Source organism: Anoplopoma fimbria, chromosome 1 (genome assembly GCF_027596085.1).
Source record: "Anoplopoma fimbria isolate UVic2021 breed Golden Eagle Sablefish chromosome 1, Afim_UVic_2022, whole genome shotgun sequence".
In the NCBI taxonomy this organism is placed as follows: domain Eukaryota; kingdom Metazoa; phylum Chordata; class Actinopteri; order Perciformes; family Anoplopomatidae; genus Anoplopoma; species Anoplopoma fimbria.
In genome coordinates, this window is record NC_072449.1 from 6,768,461 (window position 1) to 6,791,413 (window position 22,953).

At 38.0% G+C, this 22,953-nt stretch overlaps 2 protein-coding genes across 2 annotated transcripts; both read left to right on the top strand.

Annotated features, from left to right (window-relative positions):
• The first annotated feature begins 1,194 nt into the window (after nt 1-1,194).
• Nucleotides 1,195-9,205, top strand: LOC129094385 (P2X purinoceptor 5-like). The gene is given in 12 exon segments (XM_054602539.1): nt 1,195-1,331; nt 2,021-2,171; nt 2,700-2,771; nt 5,549-5,624; nt 5,993-6,089; nt 6,974-7,054; nt 7,170-7,311; nt 7,910-8,046; nt 8,191-8,284; nt 8,648-8,713; nt 8,793-8,895; nt 9,135-9,205. Coding segments are annotated over 12 exon segments (1,227 nt in total).
• A 3,143-nt stretch (nt 9,206-12,348) lies between these two features.
• Nucleotides 12,349-13,370, top strand: ly6d (lymphocyte antigen 6 family member D). Its single transcript, XM_054604693.1, has 3 exons — nt 12,349-12,397; nt 12,634-12,738; nt 12,849-13,370. The coding sequence occupies exons 1-3, from the start codon at nt 12,349-12,351 to the stop codon at nt 12,926-12,928; spliced, it is 234 nt and encodes a 77-aa protein (XP_054460668.1). The 3' UTR covers nt 12,929-13,370.
• The last annotated feature ends 9,583 nt before the right edge of the window (nt 13,371-22,953 follow it).

The following is a 22,953-nucleotide window of genomic DNA, read 5'->3' on the forward strand; positions in this document are numbered from 1 at the left end:
ACCGCTAGGGTTGAGAATAAATAGATTAAATGTGATCTTATTACAGACAGATTGATTAAAACATATGTTATATTAAAAAAATAATAAGTCAGTAGTGTAAGAGCAGAAAAGGACATTTAGGACACTAAGGGCCTTGGTAGTATTCCTGGAAATGTGGGGAGCGTATTAAGACTTGAAGAGGTGTCTTCATTTTGAATGTTTTTGTGTTGCTTGTTGTTTCTTAAAATGTTGATTCTGGTACCAGTTGGTGCAGCCATGAATCCAAACAACTTCTCCTCTAGCGCATCAGGTCAAAATTGTAATATGTCAAATACTTTTCATTATGGCCAAATACCCAGGCAGCAACCTCTGGTTCTGAAAGTGGAAGTGCCTTGAACTTTGTCCTTTCTAATACTCAGCAGGGGGCAACTCTTCTGGCTGCTAAAAGAAGTCCAACTGAATAGAAGTATATGATAAAATAACCCTAATTGATTTATTAAAATGCTTTCCTTTTAAAAGGGACAGATTCCTAAAATGATAGTTAGATGCTGCTGCTAGAGCGCCACCTAGTGGACAAATAGAATGATCACTCAGAAAATCACTATGTCCAACAAGTGTGGTTGCAAAAGCAAAAGGGATGTTCTTTACCAAATTTGGTACCAAAAAAAAAAATAGATTTGGACACAATTCAAAAGAAAATAAATCGATCCAGAACCAAACGGGCATGGCTTATATGGACAGACTCCTCTGGGCCTGAGGAGTCCAAGATTTATATTTATTACATTTTTTACCACTTACTGTTTAAAAGTTACATGAAAAGTTATGATTACAACAGCAAAAAAACTAAGCTTAAAAATGTAATCCTATTAAAACACTACATTTGCAGTTTTTCCACAATCAAAGACCACATCATTGAGGTGATTAATATCTGGTTTATTTCTTTAAATAAGTAACAGAAAGCTTGCAAAACCCCAGTGAGCTGAGACTCAGGGTGATGGTGCTGGTGGTGTCTCCATTGAAAACTCCTGTGGGTCTTGTCCTGAAAGAGAGAGAGAGAGAGAGAGAGAGGGGAGAACATGAGTCAGTCCCACCTCTTGCAGCCTGTTTACACTGACTGAATCTCTGGCTGTGTGTGTGTGTGTGTGTGTGTGTGGTTCAGTGTAGGCCTCATCATAACTATGCACTGACATCCAACTGTCCGTGGACAGCTGCAGGATGGCCGGGAGCGTCTTCAGAGGACGCTTCCTCTCCTTATTCGACTACAAAACGGAAAAATACATTGTCGCCAAAAATAAGAGAGTTGGAGTTTTGTACAGACTCATTCAGTTATCCATCATCGGTTACATTATCGGGTAAGTCGGTGAACTACTGCCTTGGCTTTTGCAGTTTTATTACTTCAAATGGTAGCATATGCCCCTTTGCAAATGATCATAATATTAATATAGAAATGCATGCTTTTGAGGATTTTATGTTGACCTAACACTGTAGCTTATGTGTTTGAAATAGCCTAAAATGAATAAATGCAGCAACTCACACAGCCCTATTACTTGTTGATTAATAATTTCATACCGAGCCTATTTAGTGTACAGGCTGACATGATGATGATTACAAGTTAATGGGCTTTTAAATCAATGTTTATCACACAATTTTCTTATGTTTAATGTAGCTACTCTTAGCAAACCCATAATTAAAAAAAGACGTAGTAACCCTAATCTAGTGAGTTAATTTGACTTTTGTACTCACACGTGCTTATTTATAAGAACAAAATAGACAGGCAGGAAAAACATTCAATATAACAAAAATGCAGCACATCTGTCATAATGTAATACTTTTAACTCAATATAAGGATATTATGATCATAGTGATACCACAAAAAATAAAACATACTGTTAAGTACAAACTGAAATGTAGCTGGTTTCTTATTGCTGAATATCAAAGAGACAATAGACAATCTGTATTTTCCTTAATTTTCAAGAGAAACAATAAGAAAATAAAGATGATAGACATCTTTCAGCCCTTACATTGTTCCTCTCACCTACAGGTGGGTTTTCGTGAGCAAGAAAGGCTACCAGGAGACGGACGAGGCCATCCAGAGCTCTATCATTACTAAACTGAAGGGAGTCTCAGTCACTAACACCACTGAGTCTGGTCTGCTGGTGTGGGGACCGGAGGACTACGTCATCCCACCACAGGTGAACACATTTACACCACAGGACCAATTTGTACAAACTGGGTGAAAGATGCACACAGACATGCTTGTGGCTAAATTCAGAAATAAACAAAGTATTATTTTTAAGCATTTGTTCTTCTTGTATGCTTGAATTTGTGCATCAGTGGAGGCTGACAAAGCATGTGAACAAGTGAGGTGTCACTGTTCAGGCAGAAGGGATGAGGACCCAAACACAGACTGTCACTCAGGCAGGACTGGTTCAGTTAAAGGAGTAGTTTGACATTTTGGGAATTGTTTGCTCTCTTGCTGGGAGTTGGATAAGAGGAACAGGTGGAAGGGCTGGAAACACTATGAACTTTAACATAGTGCAGCAAACAGGTTTTGGGAAAGTTGCAGGTCCAGTTTATACACTGAGAGGGACAGATAGCCTTTGGCATGAACACAACTGAGGACCTCCTCAAGAGAGAGAGTTAAAGGCTGAGGAGGGAGGAAGGGAGGCAGTTATGATGTCAACATAACGACCGATTCACAGTGTTTTCTCCTCATCTAGGGTGAAGCTGTTCTCTTTGTTGTAACCAATTTCTTAGAGACACCAAACCAGAAGCTGGGATACTGTGCTGAGGTAAGAAGACAGAACACAGGTTCTTTCAGTAAGCTGTCAAAAAAAATAATTCATATCTAATCACATTTTCTAATCATTATTGATGATCAGCTTATTATGCAATGTGCTTGGGAATTAAACAATTTTGCATAGTAACACCCGTTATCTTTTAATAACCAAGTCAAAGTTTTTCACCTATTTTTTTATCCTCCCTGTTGAAAGAAAACATCTAAATCCATCTAAACAATGCAAGAAATGCTTTACAGAAAAATGAAAAATGCACATATAAAAACTTTGAAGAATCTGAGATCATTTATTTTGGCCAAAATATAGTTGTAGAGTGAGTAAAAAGTTCCAGACACAACGAGAATGTGAACCATAGGTCATTTACCTCATAACTTAGGGTTGGACAGTCAGGGTCTTGGCCCTATTTTGAATTAGCTGTGTGTAAAAGATGATTAGTCGCTTGAAACAAATATGGCGAATGTGTTTGAGGTCAAAATAAAGTAAACAGTCAAACTGACTGGTGTAATGGTCATACAACCGAGATAATACAGCTGCACCTCCATCCATAATTAAATAAGATTTCTATCCTTTCAACGGCTGTCAACATGGCGTCGGTCAGCAGGCGGCTTGCAGCTAACAGTGCAGCTAACAGTGCAAACAATGGTGAAAGTGCTGACAGAGCTCTGGTGATAACCTGAGGGGAAACCAGAGGGTTGGTTTCGGGTTGGTTTCGGGACGGCGTTATAAGCTGTAGCCGCCGTATGAGACCAGTGCCTAGCAGCGGCCCTGAGCTAACCTATGGGGAACGTTCACTTGCACTTAAAGCAGGCGCTGCAGGCCCTTGTAAATCAACAAAGCCAGGAGCATCTCATACAAAAACACACATAGAAGGTGAATAACATCATCCTCTGCTCAGGTAGACATTACTCCACTCTATCTTTACATAGAAAGTAGTTATTTGCTGATATATTAATGCTCTGAATGCTAATTACAGCTCCATTAAACAAAGAAAAACTTAAACTCTCTTGGCCAATTTCGATAATGCACAATATTCTCTTAATTTATGAAATGGAGAGCTGAATTTTGTGCTTGAAAGTAGGCTACTTGGAGTTTGCAGGTGCATTGTCATCTCACAACAAGACATTTCATGCTGTTGTTATTTGGCCATTTTTTTTTACTTATTCTCTCTATTGAGTCTGTAGCTGTTGTGATTACAGTCACAAGGATACTTTGCATTACATTTGAGACAAACATGTTCATGTCTAACGTCAGGATACCAACCGTTGTGAGTATGAGCTAGCTGGAGGGCATGAGGTGATGTTTAGACATTGTGTTCAAGACGCTGCTCTTCTCACAGTTTCGAGCTGTCTGAGACCAACCATGTTTATTTTAAGGTTCCTTTACTTACTCTCGACCGTTTGACGTTTGATCATCTGGAAACTATTTCAGCCGGCCACATTTCAAAGATACAATACTGACTGAGGTTAGGGCAGAAATAAAAAACAGACAAAAACGGAAACTTCTCTACACATTAATCCGCTTATATGATATATTGTCATTTCAGTGAACTATAGAGTGTGTTATATCTATTGCAATAAATGGTTACTTGAGCCAATCAGCAAACAGAAACACCAATAATCAGTGCAATTTTTCGAAAAAAATGAAGAAGACACTTCTGTCAATCACAGCCAGGAGAGCTCTGGTTTGCATTTTCTTCACAGCGCTTAGTCATGACAAAATACTTTTTAAACTTTTAACAAAGGCTGACATCACCCCATTCTTTCTATGAGTGTGTGTGTGTGTGTGTGTGTGTGTGTGTGTGTGTGCCAGTCATTATTTCACTCTGGTATATCTTGAGCTTTCCAGAGGGTTCCTGGTATGTAAACTCACCTTCTCTTGGTCTCCTGCTTCACTGCATCAGCCAAGAGGAATAGCAAGCCTGTGAAAGCACAACATAGCCATAAAACCCTGCTCTTGTATACATTTCGGCCTGCGCCACTTGCAGTTGTCCCTGTGTCTGAAAGGCTGCCACATTTGAGTGTGAACGGTCATTTATCATGTTGCAGTCAGGCACCTTGAAGTCTCACTTAAACATTTAACACAAACATGCGTCCATTACAACCCTAAATTATATTTTACTTTTATCAGGTGGCATTCGTGGATAATCGCAGGACCCCTCTGCTGCAAATACAGTGTTGGATGACCTTGCTGTCTAACTATAAAATGCTTTAGTCTCATAATCTGTCAATGTTGGTATTTTACCTGAGTTTATTTTCTAAAATCCAAAATATGTGATATGTATGGGAGCCCATATCTGCTAAGAAAATTCAAAAATATTAATTCCAAATTAAAAATGATGAAATACTTTATCAAAATTACAAGTACGAGGTACTTTATCAATGTAAAAAGATTAGTCAAAAAGTCAAAATTATTAGCTAGCAAATAAAAACAATGAGATATGGAGCTTTGATAGTGAAGTAGTTAATCAGAATATGGTAACTTTAAGTCAAAATTATGAGATAAGAAATTATGTAAATATCATGAGATAATTAAAATGTGACAAACTATCTCATTATTTTTATTTTGACTTTGTAAGACAGAATGAAGCCTTACTGCAAGTATTCTATTTCTACTATTCCTAACATTTCATTGATTTTCTTTTCTCTATAATGTGCAAACTCCCATAGGTTTTAAGATTACAATGGATCATTTGCTTCCTTAATAAAATACGATGCTTAAAGACACGGTTTGTCTGTGACCTGTGAAAAAAACTTTTTTCCTGTGGTCTTAAGAGCCCCAAAGTGCTGGATGGTCACTGTCGAGATGACGAGGACTGTGAAGAAGGGAAGATGGTGGCGGCCGGTAACGGTAAGGAAGAAACACCACCGATTTTAAATCGCCATTAAGTACGTCGGCTTAGTGCCATTCTGAAATATGATTTGGTGCTTTGTTCAAAAAGGTTATTCTCTCTCTGTCATGGGGTTTTTCCAATAAATGCAAACTAATGCAACAAATGTTTAAGGAACGGATAAAGAATGTTTTGAGTGGTAATCTGTTTTTTTCTGTTCAAGTCTATGGCACTGACTGACATTTAATATGGAAATGATAGAAGGATTTTTATTTGAACTGATTATGTTTAATCCATATAATCCATATCTTCGCACAGAAAGTCAAATGTATTTTCTTTTCACATGTGTTAAGCTATGTGACTTATTCTGCTGTTTTTTTTCCTGAAGGAATTATGAGCGGCAGATGCTTGAGAAAAGATGAAAACTCTACTGGTACCTGTGAAATCTACGGCTGGTGTCCCATTGAAAGAAAATTCAAACCAAAGTAAGGAGCGATGCAGTCACATAATATTTCTACCGATTTAACAAAATCCTGAAGGTGAAACTTTGTTGCAAGATCCCCACCTGACAATGACATATGTAGGTTGAGAAGTCAGACAATTAGACAACAGTATCAGTACAAGACGTTACACACCAAGACAAACTTAAAATATGTGAACAAAATGCAAATAAAAAGAAAAATCAGTGACACGTGTTGACAAAACCGATGACCCTACAAAACAGAAATCCCCTTTAAGTCATATTAACATTTGTGTTATAGGGCCAAATGTTTTTTATAGAGTCTGAAAGTTATCAAGACAAAGTAAAATGTACCCAAAGTGGACGACCAGTATTCATTAAATGTTTTGACCAATAGGCCCTCTAGTGTGTATCAGGCTGTGCCCTTATAAAGTTACTGAGCCCTTTGAAATGCGACACTGTTCTCTAGCTAAATGTTAAGCTGTCTTTAAATAGTCTATCCAACGTATCCTCTTACAACAGTTGTTTCATATTAGAATAAGTAACTTTTTGTGCCTTTTCCTAAGAAAGTCCAGCAACACAGGAGAGTTTCACTCATTACATGCATACAGTATTTTCAAAAGATGTTCGTATTCAGAAAAAATTACTTGGTAAGGCTTAAGAAAAAGATTGTTACTTAATTCGGTTTAGGCAACAAAATTACTTAGTTAACAAAGTGCAGATATTTAGCAATATGACCCGGCCTTATGTCTACATTGCATCTGTCTAAGGTAACTTGTGAATTCAACAACCGTCATCTTATTCCACTAGTCTTTGATGATTTATTTCCCTTAACCTGTTTTACCTAATTACCAAGTTATTTTCTTTGCAAGATTGTGTGACACATAATTACATTTTTTTTCTTTACAGAGGACCTCTGCTGACAAACGCTGAAAACTTCACCATCTACATCAAGAATTTCATAAATTTTCCAAAATTCACGTTTTCAAAGTATGTCGACTTCTTCTGTGTTCAACAGTCTCCATAATCTCTCCCTGTACTGCTTGGTTAACTAGAAAGAGTGAGCATATACACTCTGTATGATTGTGTGATTATTTACTCTCAGGTCAAACGTTTTGGAAACGACCGACAACTCCTATTTGAGGAAATGTTGGTTTGAGGAGGAGCTCCACCCTTACTGCCCCATCTTCCGCCTGGGTGACATCACCAGACGTGCTGGATACAACTTCCAGGACATGGCCACATTTGTAAGTAAAAAAGTGGGAGGGAAATTGGGAGGATGAGGTAAGGGTGAAGAAGGCAGAGCAGCTATACTTTTTTTATTATTAAAACAGATATATTATCAATTTTGTCCATTTATTTTCAAAACAAATATATTTGAAAACAAAGACACAAAACAAGTATATTTCATGGTTATCTCTCTAAGAAAAGAACACTTAAGTGGCAGAATTAAGTAGCCTACTGTACCGGTATTGGCAGAGGAAAAGTATACACAGTATAGGTGATTCCATAAATAATTAACTGGTAGTTTTTAGGCTACATTCAGTTTAAATATTTGTCACCTTTCCATCACGATCATTTTAATAATCCGTGCAGAATGTTGGCAAAGAGTAAATTAGGAAATGCTAGAAAGGAACACACAAAAACAGATAAATTAAGTTTATTTTATGTTCCTATATTAACATGTCTGATAATTGAGTGAGTATAAATGAAGGAGCGATTAGTGTCCATTAGCCCTGTAGGAATGAAGTTTAAAGATGTCCACCCACCCTTTTTATTATTATGATTGATTAACATGGTTTAGAAGCTACATATGATTGAATTTGTATGATTGTTGTTTTGCAGGGTGGCTCCATTGGCATTATGATAGAGTGGTACTGTGACCTGGACAAAGGCTACTCTAACTGCCATCCACAGTACCGCTTCACTCGTCTGGACATCAGCGTCTCCAACGAGACCATCGCAACAGGGTTTAACTTCAGGTGAGACTGTCTTGGTCTACGTTGCATGCAAGGTCACACACACAATGGTGATATGACTGTATTTCAAAGGACAAAAATGTTCACAAAATTATAATTGTGTCTTGTATATTTGTATTCTCATTCCTCCATATTTCCAATCTACAGACACACTCGGTATTTCAAAAACGCTGCTGGTGAGAGCTATCGATCTCTATTCAAAGTCTATGGTGTCCGATTTAACATCATGGTGCACGGAAAGGTAAACGCATTTTTAAAAGGGTGAATGCATGAAATAATATCATCTCTAGCTAAGCATTATGATGTGACATGATTTAAGTGACCAATGCAAAACATCAGAACATTAGCACATAAAAACAAACTGACAAAACTTGTAGTTTCTGGGATAATCCATAAGAAGAAAACAGGATTAAGATGTATTTTGATCTAAATATGTTATTATTTCTTATTGCGTCCAGGTGGGCTGCAGGTTCTCTTAAAAATCTAAATTAAATCACGTTCAAAGACAAAACAAAACAGGTGGTCATTTTTAATTGTAAGCTTTTTAGATGATATTGTGATTTGTTATAAACCACGTTTTTTGTATTTATGGTGTTATTTACAGGCCGGGAAGTTCAGCATCATCCCAACAGCCATAAATGTTGGTTCAGGGCTGGCTTTGATGGGCGCCGTAAGTACCATTAATAATAATTGAATTAAGAAAATGCCTTATAACTGCACAGTTCACTGAAAAAAACTGTATTTAACAGGGAGCTTTCTTCTGTGACATGGTCCTTCTCTACCTAATGAAGAAGGGCGACTCCTATCGAGAGAGGAAGTTTGAAGGATCCAAGTAAGAAGAGCAGCACAAAAGTACAGATGTAGAGTTTTCTTTTACTATATAGTTCAAGATCACAGTACTCAATAGTAGTATTACCAGAAGAAAAGCTTGTATGGTAGCAAACTGAAACATAATGTAGAGCCATTCAGCTCTATAACTCATTTAATTATTATGATAACCTGGATGATATATATATCTTGGCTTGAATAATGCTGGTATGACATATGGCTTGTCTGCAAAAAAAAAATACTAATCTGTCTCTGTTTCACAGAAGTAAGAAATCTAAATCTGAAGACAACAGTGAGGAGGATAAAAAGGATGCCACGGAGCAGGACAATCTGACACTCTAGTCTTTCCAACGCGTCCAGCGAGTTTTTAATGTGCCGATGTTTTTTTATATTGTATAACCCAATATCATAAAAATAACATGCAGTTCTTGTAAGAAGGAGACATCATCTAAAATATTTTTTGGGTTTAATATGTCAGTTAAAAAATGGTACCTTGCAACTCTATTTTTAGAAATTAAAAACTTTTATACCAGATTAAGCAATAAAATGTTGTTTCAGCGATATTGACTGAAACTGATGTTCTTGTATCCAAGCCACTTTCACCAAAGACAAAGTTGTATAATTCTTTTAAGTTTTTTTTACGCTTTCTTAAAATTAAATTGCTTTTTCATAATTTAGATATTTTATGTGGATAAATATTGTTGAAAATCAGCAAGATATCAAGAATCAAGACTTTTAAGAGATGCATTTAAATCTCATCTGTGTGTAAAGTTGGTAATTCTGATTGCTGATTGGATAAAAGGACATTTTTGTAGGTCATATTTGGTGCCTTAACGAAAAGATGAAACAGGTATGGTGAATCTGAGTTATTACAAGGTTTATGTTAACTGTATACATGTAATTTAAACATCATTTTTTAGAGCACAGAGGCCTCACACAGTGTCTCAGTGTTTATGCTTCATATCACTGATGTGGTACTCGCTTTGCTCTTGAAGAGTATTTATGTTTGTAGGATTGGACAGCATGATATGTGCTAGGTATTTTAGTCACACTGGCAGAGTGACTCAAGGGACCAAGTTCATTTCCTAAATGATGCTGTTAAGGGTTGTGGGAGGCATCGATGGGTTAAATAAAGCAGACAAAACCCACTCACACATGTGGAGAACTTGCAAACTCTACTCAGACAAGTTAGCATTTTAAGACTTAAATTGCTCTCCGTTTTAATAATGACGTTTATTACTGCTTGGTTTGTTATGTTGTTCATTCCTATGAATTAAATATAACGCATGAGTGAATCACTCCTTTAGTGCCAGTTTTCCTCATAACATATGTTTCCTCAGAATGGTGCATCATTGATGTGATCACCTAAACTTTTATTTATTAACTGATACAGAAAAAAGCGCTTCTTTGATTTTTTTCTTTTTTGTTTATTTGCAAATGTGTTAATAAAGATTTCAATGCGACACATGATGTGGTGTAATGTAGTCATCATGACTTTATTGCCGAAGACACAAAATAATATTTTTGGTATTGCAGTAGAAAACACTGGTCAGCAGCTTCCATGTGTTACTCAGGATGTATACACAAGTGGAAAAAGGTAGGTACAATGGACCACAGTGCACACTGGTTATGGTTCACACACACACACACACACACACACACACACACACACACACACACACACTGCATTCAGACTCTCTCACACACACACACACACACACACACACACACACACACACACACACACAACAGAACCTTAAATGCAGCTGAGGACTTTTAATGGGTTGAACACAAAAACAAACACAGACTACTTGTTTTTATAGTTAATTTAGCCGAAAATGACAATTCCATACAGTAAAACTGTATTGGGAGTTTACATTTCAAGGCTAATATATATTTTTCTGGATTACATTTGCATATGGCTTTCCCCCAGGAGGTGAACTAAGTACTTTTGTTGTGTTCTTGTGTTTTTTTTTCAATTTGTCGTAAACATTTTAAGCTAAACTATGATTTTTTTACTTTTTACTTAACCTAAAAAAGTAGTTTTGTTTAGTTTAATTTCAAATGGAGAAAATATTTTTCCCTCAAACCTAATTAAGTCTTCACATGGATGTTCATGTCTTTGCATGTGTTTGCCTCATCATTGAAAACAGGTCGAGTTGAGGAAAAAATTAATCCTTTATGCACAAACTGTCTTGCACTTCTCCATTGTTGCCTACAGATGTCACTAAAGGGAAACTTCAAGTTGTAGTCATCCTCAGAAACAGAGGTTGCACCCCAGATGTATGACTATTAACAGCATATCTGAAGGTTAAGGGTTTGAGAGGAGGATTGATGAAACTCTTATGTTTTTATTTAATTGCAATAATGGCAGTTGGTTGAGGACTACAACACACAACATCATCAGATCTCGGATCTCAAGTTGCTAATCGGATGGTAAACAATGAGCAGCCCACAGAAAAGAAAGTCTCGGCCCAGAAACATCACCCCTCGCCCCCAGAGGCTTTTCCTCGTCAAACCGGTTTAAAGATTGATATTTGAGTAACCAACCCACTGTATCAAAGGGGCTGTGTTTCCAGTTACCTTTCAGTCTGTCTTTATTAAATAGGCTGAACAAGGTCCAGTTCCTCCAAAAGTCTTTAGAAATACAAACACTGTAATTTAGTAGCTGTATGTGTATGAATATAATGCAGGCCAGCAAGACTAAGAAAAACAAGATTTAGTTATTGGGAAGTCCCATTAGTGATGTTTGTGACATGTTTGACCTGCTTTATGTTACGTTGTTTATGTAGTTATTTAAAGCCCAACCATGTTTCTTTTTAAAAACCTAACTAAGCGGTTTTGTTGCATCATCCAAAGCAGGTGTTTTGGTCTGAATTCACACTGCTAACCACCTGTCACCTGTCGCGACCGTTTGATCCAACCGAGGTTAAAAGGTAAAGAGCCAAAATGAAACACCAAAGTATGGTTTACATTTTGTACTACCTTGTCATTTGCAAGTGCCTTCACCATTTCAAGTTTTGATTGTAAAAAAAGTGTTATTATATTATCCAGTGGGTCATGAAGTGAGGCCAGGGGGCGTAGGAAAAATATAGGTTGACCCACTGAAATCTATGATGTGATCTGATATAATCTGGTACAATCTGATATGAATACATATAATCCTATTCAGTGGTCAGACATAAAGTACATCTCAGAAGTTTACAAAAATCATCATTATGAACCTGCAGGAGAGGGTTCTAAGCAAACACGGCACCTTTCTCATCGGCAAAAAGTATTAAGCCGATTAAATATCTCTTTGTTGGCTTAGGCTTCGCCTTTTCTCAGGAACAATAGAGTTCAAAGGAATGTACATTTACTGGAATATCACAAACAAGGAAGTGCACATCCACATATCCAGTTTGGCATGTGGCGTGTTTGTGTTTGCCAGTATAAAAGTGCCAGTGCAGGAGGTTTGTCCACATACCATCTGACAACATGAAGGTCCTGCTTCTTACGCTGCTGCTGCTGGTGTGCAGCACTCAGGGTGAGTGAACTTTGGTTTATATCAAATTCTTTGCATCATTTTTACTAAAGCAAAAGCTCAAATTGAAGGAAACGTATTTTTTAAGAATATTTAGGTATAATGGGACTATTTGATTTGATCACTGATGCGTCACACCTGTCGACGGACATTGTTTCCTAGTCGAAAGGAAGGGAAATACTTCATGTCAGTGATTATGTGTTTGTCTAACTAAATGCTGGTTATTGTCTTCTCATCAGTGCTCACACTCAGATGCTACACCTGTAGTGGGGAGACTGATGACATCTGTAAGCAGGAGACAGATTGCCCTTCATCATCTAACTTCTGCAAGACCTTCGAGAGCGGTGAGTCAGTCTTGTTAACTGTGTCTATCTTTTTAAGGAAAAGCCATACATGCTACAGTGACAAAGGGATGGTTCAGTGATTACAATTTGTTGTTGTTGTTTTTTTACAGATACCCAATTTTCTCGAACTTGCGAGGATTTCTGTGTCGAGGGAGTACACACAACCTGCTGCGACAGTAACCTGTGCTAAAGAGTCACCACTCGGCATTCACTTTCCCTTTCTGATAAATGAAAACACTTAATGAAAAAATGATGACCTGAATCTGAAGGAAACTGATTTGTTAGTTTATCAGATTTTAATTAGATTTTCCTGTCGTTGATTTGCTTTTACTTTCAATTAAACATACAAATGTTGAATTCCATAGTCTCATTCATTATCACACACTAAATCAACACACTGGTAGTTACGGCAATGTCTTTTGTAAACAACTACTGCTGTAGGCTGGGTACACCACACACACACACACACACACACACACACATAAACACACACACACACACACACACACACACACACACACACACACACACACACACACACACACACACACACATAAACACACACTTAATCCGCTACTGATGTCACTAGTGGGTCACTCGCTGCAATGGCCTACTGCTATGTGGGTCGCTGTCTGTCCTTGCTGCAATGTAAAATTGTACTCCCTTTAGGGTGTCTTCTGTTTCAAAATCATTAAAATGGAAAAATAATACATCTTCTACATCTCTGAATTTGTTTCAGCTGTCTTTTGTAACATTTTACAGATGTGAAAATGCCCATTTTTTTTTTTTACACAGCTCCACTTGAGTATCACATGGGCTCTAAAACACAGTGTAGTTCACATATTCTGACTTCCTCATAGATTTCTTTCGGGCTTTCATGCTATTCCTCATCGTGCTATTGTTGCTCTGCCAATTCCATCTTGAAAAGCCCTTTGTACTCTTAGTTTTGAAAAGTGCGGTATAAATTAAGATGATCGTTATTATTATTATTATTATTATGACAAACTGATATTTTGACTAGTTTTGAGTGCATTTATGTTTAATAATGAGAAATGAGGTAATGCATGGAAACAAATACGCCTTAAGTGTCTTGACTTGACGGTTATATCTTTCATACATAATCACCTTTTTAACCACTGAGCCAGGAAAATAGTTTATCTTTGATGTAGACAATTAAACACACTAATAAATTTCAACCATGAGTCATACACAAAGGTGTGGTACACAGGTGCATGTTGCCTGGCATTCACTAACTAGACAGCTGTATCACACCCTGTTACTGTAAGTCACGCACACAGTGCTCGTCAGTCTGGGCCCATTTCCAGAATTGAACACTGCGTAGTTACTTTCAGTTTTACACTGATGGCTTGACATGGAGCTTGACACTGCGTAGTTAAATAATGTTTACAGAGGAAAAGCATCTAAAAATATGCTGAGTAAAGATAATGTTTAATATGCATTTTGGTCTGAAATTAGTAGGAATGATTGTTTAGTTAATTTATTAATGTAGAGGTCTATAATATTTATATGATCACTAACCTTCATATGATTGATACTCCTTTTAAAAGTGTTTCTCTGTTGTTCAAATAACACAAACGCATTCACACCAGATCACAAAAACAATTAATTAATACCACAAGGCAATGACTAAGCCGAATGAATGCCGTAGTACAACATCACAGTTCCCTCCACTTAGTATAGCGATCATATCCTCATTAAAATGTAGGTCATAAGTGTTAATCTCTCCGGCTGTTCCGTCTTTACATTAGAGCAGCTCAGAAGTCAGAAGTGGATGATTGGCGGATTAATAAAACTGTGTTACTGTGTTACAGGTTAATGCACACATATTGCACATGGAATTCCTCCAAGAGACGTAGATGGAAAATGAAATCACTGCATGGATAACTTTATTTATTTTTGGCATAATTTTTAGGGGTTTCACCCCAAACCCCAAAATGTAACAACTTTCCATCATTCAAAGGAATTCTTTGAAGAAGTCAGTATTTTGCACGAAGCCACATTAGAGCTTGAGGGAAAATACTACTCTCATTTGCTGCCTACACAGGAAAGAGCTGCGGCTGGCTGAGAATGTGAAAATTAGCATGCTTCCATGCTCGGTGTGTTTCTGTCTAAATGTCAGCTGCATGGGTAGATAGATATTGAGATTATTAAAGATCTTGTCAATTTGGCACTCGACTGCTTGGAGCTAAGATCTTTTTTTTTTTTACTAAAGAAAATCATGCTAGTGGATATAAATGATGCCTCCATGAAACTTCTTTTTTAAAATAATCAATCAATTATTCAATCAATGGTAAAATACAACTGTTTTGAATAATGCATCTCATAAAATAGCCATTAAAAGGATCAAGCCACTATGACAAATAAAGTTTCCATCACCTCGCAGCTGACGTTTTCATGAAGATGATGATGATGATGACGAGGGTAACTGATTAGTGTGCATAAACGATGGGGTTTGACTGCATACAAGGCATCTGATAGGCAGTGGTAGAAAGTAAATCTACTACGTACTGTAGAGGTATTGTACTTTACTTAAATATTTCTATTTTATGGCACTTCCAACGTCTATTCTACTACACATCGAAAGGAAATTGTTTTCTATATTACACTACCACAACATTTGACGGACATAGTCACTGATTACTTGACAGTTTAAGGTTTTACTGGACATAAAACAAACATGTAATAAGTTGATAAAAATAAACCGGTGGGTCCCAAACCTTTAGGGCAAGTAATCCATGCTTAGTTGGCTCATCTCATTTTAAATAATGTGAAGCGGTTTTCCTACCCCTTTAACCATCTCATCTCAAACAATCAGTATATAAAGTAGTAAAAACAGTATTGGAAATATTGTATAAAATAGTTGCAACTAGTTCCACCAGACAAAACAGTGAAATAGTGTTTACAAATTGAAGCACCAGTATTAACAATCATACAATGTAATAATATACCACTCACAAGGGAATTTTTTTTCAGTATTCCTTTTAATTTTGTTTCATTTTGCTGAGAAAACCTCAGAATTATTTCCTAAGTAAGATATTGAATGCAGGAATTTTACTATAATTGGGTATTTTAAAATTATTCTTCCAATACTTTTACTAAAGTAAAGAATATAATAAGTCAAATGTATAATACTTATTTCCCAACTGAGTTTAGGTCAAAAAAAGAGCATGGATGCTGAACAGAAGATTCAAACCAAAGACCCCCTCTGTTGATCCACCACTGGTGGGCCAGTTGTCATGAGTGAGTTCTGCTTTTAGCTGGTAGAGTAATGGTGGTCCATCTATTGGATTAGTGGAGGGATTTCACTGTGGTATTAATCTGAGAAGACAGCAGGCGACCCGGGCTGCATGAGCTCACACTGAGCTGTTGTGTCTCTCAGTCGCTGGCTGTCACTCAGCACGCTGTTCAGCGCCATCGGAGGCACCAACACAAGCAGCCAACATGAACCTGTTCTGCTTTTCACTGGTAAGAGAAAAACTTTTTAATTTCTGCTTTTACCTAACAAGCTGTGAGTGTGGGTGTGTGGGTGTGTGTGTGGGTAGCTGATCTTCTGAGAACTTCAGCCCTTTGATGCAAATGTGAGCTTGGCCACAAGCAATCTGTAAATAGTACAAGGTTGTTTTAACAGTGTTTCAGTCTTTATATAAGCTACACATGATCCAGGCAACTGTTGCTCTATTGAAGCTATACTGTAAATTCTTGTTTGTAGTCATATAATTAATCCACTGACTGTTTAATCATTAGAAATATTCTTCTGATATTGAGTTTCTTATTTTGCACAATTCACATCTAAACTGTCACAAAATACTTCTCTAAACTCATCTGCTTTATGAGGTATTCATCAGATTTACCCTATCTAATGCTGTAGTACTATATTTACTGTTAAATGCTGTTTTTTATGTATTAGTTGACACGTTTATGACTCGCAGAAATAAAGTATTGATAAGTAAAGCCACCAGGGTCAAAAAAAATGTGTTGTTGCAGCAGATGCACATGCACCACTGACACATATGGTCCCTCAGGATGCAGCTGTCATGCTACATGTGGGCACAAGTACAAGTTAACAGACTATTCTGTTTAGACTGATGTTGGGAATGTTGAACAATAAATCAGGAATATTACCAAAGTCTTGCTACAGTTAAAGGAGGCTGGAACTGTGATGTCACTGATTATCCTCTCTGTTGCTGTTATTCTACCTCAGGTTTCTGACGACTTCTTGTACAAACTCATTCATGAGTTTTTAAAGCAACATTATAAATGCAAGTAGTTTGGTGTAAATTATACTGTACTGTACAGCAAAAAAACATAGACCTATAGAAACAAATATTATGAAAACGTATCTAGAAGTATAATGAATTTACGTGATTATATTGAATATTACACAATTCAACATATTACAGCGACCAAATCAAGGGAGCCAGTATTGAAATATCTGCAATGAAGAAGATACAATACAATTCAAATATGAGTATATTTGTTATGTATATTTGTCTTAAGGTACTCTAAATTTACTCAAAAAACAAAGACAAGGAGACCTACACGGACACATTATGAGAGTTCAAACCTAAAAAGACTGATATTATAAACCGATGATCGTTGAAAACCAAAGCGACTTCCTTTGTTGCCTCTAAAACTGCTCCTCTGCCCAGTAAAGAGATAAGATGTCATCCTACAGACAAGACGGATGAAGAGAGACATTCCTAGAAGGAATCAAAACAAGCGGAGCACATTTTTAATCCACACTGAAATCTGTGCTGAGAAATTTCAATCCTCCCCTTCATCCGAGGTTGACAAGCAAATTTAAAAGAGCTTTGGAGCAGCATTATCCTTCCCGTCATATCAAATCCTCATAACTCTACTTGTGATGCTCTGCGTCTGCTTACAATGCAAAAAGATTTACGTGAGCTTTCTCATGAATTTCTTTAGGTTTTCTCAGTTTAAGGGCCATTATTTCAACATTTAACTGATGTCTGTGCTTTGCAGTTGCATGACATTTCCTTACCACAGATATAAAGTGTGTAACTTGTAAACACTGCTTGATATGCGCACACTATGTGCTTCATCAAAAGTACTAATCAGACTTAATCCAAAGGGATGGATGAAATCCATTCATAAATCAATCCTGCTGCCAAAATTCAACTGTCTAACAGTTGGGTGTGTGTCTGTCTGTCTGTCCTCATGGCACCAGGAGGGGTCCATGGACAGCCTGTATGAGGCGGTGCAGAGCTCCAGGGACGGACCACCACCACCCATCCCCAGCCGCTCCTCCAGCCGCGCATGCAGCCGCTCTGCAAGCCGCTCCTGCAGCCCAGCGGTCCTGCTGGACGACAACACAAAGTGGCGTGGCTCTGGGAGATCCATTTCTATGGTGAGAGTGGAGCCATGTGAACTAATCACCAAATTGTATTGGGTCACTTCTCAGGGGAATTGGGACTTTTTTGAATTCCAACCAACCAGATTGTAACTACAAAATAAATCTGATTATGAAATGATGAACAGAGCCAGTCGACAGCTGCTGTTGAACCCTGACAATTCAGTCAAATTCAGAATTTTTGATTCAGACTTGGCATTTATACTAAATGTAAATAATTTATTTATCCAATCTATTTGAATGTGATGGACATGTGCATGTTTTGTTTAGATTGTTTAGTAACATCTGAAAAAATTTTGATGCTGTTTTCTTTCAGGATATGCCACAGATTCAGGGCACCAACCCTAATAAAAAGAAAAGAAGGTGAGCTAGAAGTGTTAGACACAAACATTCTACGGCACTAGTGGCACCAAATCACATTAGTTTAAGCTCAGAGGCAAATCAATTTGATGTATTTCATTCTGTTGTCAACAGACAATGAGATTGTATCAAAAACACTGTAATCTTTCTGTTTCTTTTGTTGGATGTTTGTGCAAACTGCAGAGAAAAGCTACCATACAAGCAAAAGAGCTTTACCATAAAGTAATAATATGGCTTGAAAGGCTCCCTGTTTATTTTCACTGGGGGTTAATACTGTAAATCCTTCCTGCAGCAGAGCAGACAAGCTCTTCAGCTGTGCTCTATTCCTCATCCTTAGCTTAAGTTTATATGGTCTGGTGAATTCAATGCTGTGCCTTAAGAAAAAAGATCGGCAGCCCATTAAATGCATTAAAAAAAAGCTTTAAATACTGTCAATTGTTGAGTTTCATTGGTAGTGAATGTTTTTTTGTGAAGCAGTGCCCTGTGGAGTGTTGGGAAAGCAGAAGGCAGATTATAGCTTTGGGCTAGTTGGACTAAGCGGATTCAAAACACACCTACTTAAGAGTCTCCAGTCGCCTCAACACCTTTTCTCCCCCAGCTTCAATATTTCCTTTTCTTGCGTTAAGTGACTGGAACATCATGAAGCACAATCATATCAGTGGGGTTGTTTTGGTTTGTTTATAAACTAAAAGACAAGAACATCTCTATTTAAACACCAATTAGAGGCAACCGTGCAATAAAATATTTCTTTGTTAATTTTACTTTCAGAACACACATATCCAAATCTGCATCAGATAACGAAATGCTGGGTGAGTACAAACTGTTTTCTTATTGTTTTGTTAATGCTGGATGAATTTGAAGATTGTGTACATGAAAATAATGGCCAAGAAATGTATTCACCTGCATCATAAACCTTAAGGAAAACTATAAATACTGTTTTGTATTATGTAGATTAAAAGAACTCCAATAACCTACGAGACTGTCTGGCTTTGACTCAGAAAACAATTTCATTCAGTGTCTACCTTTCATTTAAAATCCTCAATGTTTGTGATTTGTCTCCCTTCACGGCAGATAACCCCGGCTGTAATACTGCAGTTTGGCAGCCCGCCAAGAGCCGGGAAGATTTAAACATCATAACCAAAAATCACAATGAAGGTAAATAGGAAATAAATAGGTCAATCTCATCTAACATAGAAACGTTCATTTGGAGTCTCAGCATGACGCCTGAGCACACACGCTGGGTTTTTCCAACCAATTCCACATAAAAGTTTTATCCCAAACTATTAAGTATATAATCATATCACACATGTTTTTACTGCTGGGATTTGGACAAAAAAATCAACACTGTGAGGAAACACATAGATGAGTTTATGTAAAACTTGATTTGATCAACTCAAGCTGTCAAAGTGTCATATTGGCTTCAGATAAATTTAGTCCCCCATCACCTCCATTGGAATCGCATTAGGAAAGGATCTTTTAATGTCCAGTATGAACAAGAGGAATGATTACAAAAAGCAAAACCTGTTTCAATGTTCATAAGGTCACTCGACTATTGCTTTAAGACAGACTTGAAATTTTTAATCCTGAGGACTACAGACACGTGAATGAATCAGCTTCCTGTGTAAACTCTTCTCGGGGGATATGATTTTTCTTTTGGTTTTCCAGTGTTTCGATATATATTGTAATTTGTTATGTCCCTCTAGAGATGAGGAAGACAAAACACAGAACAGAAACCAAAGAAGGGAAAGGAGCTCATCATTCTGGCACAAAGAAAAAGGAAAAACCGCCCTCAAGCCAGGTGAGATTGAAAAGCTTCACCGCAGGCTTCTCAGCCAACTTCACTTATCGATGCCAAATTAATTAAAATGTTATGTGACCCGTGGCCATTTTGTGCCGCCTGCTTTTGACACCCAGAGAGCCTCTGGTGGCAATCTCTTACCACTAAATGATGATTGGGGGTTTAATACAGTGCAGATGGTCCAAAGGGGGTTCTGCCCCCTGTGTAATCTCCACATGGCAGAGAGAGATGTGAAAACAAGAACAGGACTTAAAGGCCTCATGCCCGTTCTGACTAATGCCCATCATAGTGAGAAGCAAACAAAACCGAGCTTGCCAGTAGTGGATCAGCAGCAGCTCTCTGTGCCTTACGATGTGATGCTAAAAGAACCAGTGACCCAAACGGGATTTAGTAAAAGATATTGTGTCTACCCTTTTCTATAAATAACAACCAAAACAAACCTTATGAAAAGATTATTAAAAAGTCTACGGACGTGTTAGCATCTCCGGTCGGCTATAATGAGTTAAATGCTAATCAGAATGCTAACATGCCCAAATGACAATGCTAACATGCTAACGTTAAGCAGGTATAATGTTCAACATGTCCACCATTTCAGTTTAGCATCTTAATATGCTAACATTTACTAGTTGTTGCAAACTTCAAATGCTGCTGATGGGATGTTTTATTGTTTACAATACCATATGATATATTGTCCCCATAGGGAAAATTGTCTTGGACTCTTGGACCAACACTTAACATATCGTCTCACACATTACACATATTGCATATATTATACAACCACATAATATTAAGCAACATATTGCACGACCCCTCACACTTTCCATGAAAAGCAATGGAAAATAAACATTTGTGACCTGATCATGGTGCTAGATGGAAAGGGAAGGGCTCACAAAAGTCATAAAAAGAAAATCTTTTGGGGAACGTGAGGTCTGCAATTTTTTTTATCGCACTTTATCCATTCGTGGTTGCGATATTTCAATAATAGACAAAAATGTCAACCTCATGTTGGCACTAGAGGAAGAGTCAGAGGTTGACCAAAATCAGCATGATTCATCCTCTGGGGACCATGAACGTATGTAACGAGAGTTTTCGCAATTGAGAAATGAAAGTATTTATGTTGTTGTGTGTTACATCTTTTCAGAGTTTGGTGACAGACTCTAAACCTGCTGTCAAGAGAAACCAAAAGACTGGAAAGAAGTCAGGAGGAAAGAGCGGTAGAGAAGGGTCAAAGAAAAGTCCAAACTCAACAGGTGAGAAAACTTTTCACATCAGCGTGATAACGGTCTGCTTCCTCCCGAGATTAAACTTTCCTTCCTGACCTCTCCAGCGTCTGTATGACTAAACTACATTTGACTCATGCTTAGAGTAGAGGAAAGAGGCCCATGCAAGATTTTATCAAAATGTGGCAACTCTGGTTAATAACTTTTCTCATCTGATGAATTCTGCATTCTACTTCTGCTTTTAAGAGTTGCAACACCTTCAGCGTATGTGTCTGTGGTGTCTCTTTACTATAGGTACACAGAGAGGGGCCTGCTTTATAGCACACAAGCATCCGCTCAAACTACACATATGGGTAACAAAGGCAAAGGCCATCTTCATATTGCCTCCTACTCTCTTTCCGGTGCTGCTTCGATGTGTAAAGTGCTCTCCTTCACCTAGCAGAGCTGTTTAAAGTGCAAAACACATCTTCTCTGCCTTTATTATTTGTCTGTTGTGAAGTAAATGTGTAAATGTGTAAATGGTGCGACTCGATGAGCGTGCCGTGTAGTTTTGTGGTGGTGTTACGAAGTGGGGAAATGCAGAACTATGAATCACTCTGCATTGCTGTAATGTCCAGTTATGATGCTGCAACACCTAAACATGACGCTGGTGTCTTATTTCCCTGATATTCCACCATTCAGAAAGTTGTCTAATGTCAGTTTTTTTATTTATATTCTCTTCTTCCTCCTCTCTCAGTGCACTCCCCTCCAGGCGCTTTGAGTCCACCTATGGGACCCCACTATTTGGACGTGCCGTACAGGTCAGACAGAAGGCCCTACCTGGGCAAGTCCTCCACCCTCCCTGCTCAAGAGAACACAACCCCGGGCCGATGCACAGACGCTGCCACCCTCCCTGGAGGAGCGACGCCCATCCACACCCACCACCAGCGCTGGAGCAACCCAGGTGACAGCAGTCCAGCCTGGGGGACCGTCCAGCACACCTGCCGCAGGCCGCTGACGGAGTATCGCGTTTACTCCCACGACTTCCCCACGTCCCCTGGGAGGGAGTGGGAAGAAAGACAGCAGCAGGACACGACCCAGAATGACAGCTTGAAACGGGACTGTAAGCCTCAGATTTCCCCAAAGGTGCCACGATCCAGCACAGATGTGGATCTGTCAGATCCAAATGTAAGTTTCAAATGTTTGTTGGGTGTTTTTTAAACACCCATAAGTTAGATCTGAGCATGCTCTGAGTCAGTGCAGTAACAACTCTGATGCTTAAAGTGATAGTTTGTGTCTTTTGAAATGGGGCTGTATGTGGTACTTTACCTTAGTCAGTGTATTTCCTACAGTAGATGACAGCTGGTGCCCCCAGTGTAGAGAAGCAGACACAAGTACTGGCACAGTAAATTAACAGTGCAAGCAAAGCAATGTACTGCTGTGGACGGGGACATTAGCAAAACTTA

Excerpts from the sequence above, each read along its gene's own strand:
- ly6d (XM_054604693.1), top strand. The coding sequence starts at position 12,349 with ATGAAGGTCCTGCTTCTTACGCTGCTGCTGCTGGTGTGCAGCACTCAG. Across the intron at positions 12,398-12,633 it reads GCTGGTGTGCAGCACTCAGG|TGCTCACACTCAGATGCTAC; the intron begins GTGAGTGAACTT and ends TCTTCTCATCAG. Across the intron at positions 12,739-12,848 it reads CTGCAAGACCTTCGAGAGCG|ATACCCAATTTTCTCGAACT; the intron begins GTGAGTCAGTCT and ends GTTTTTTTACAG.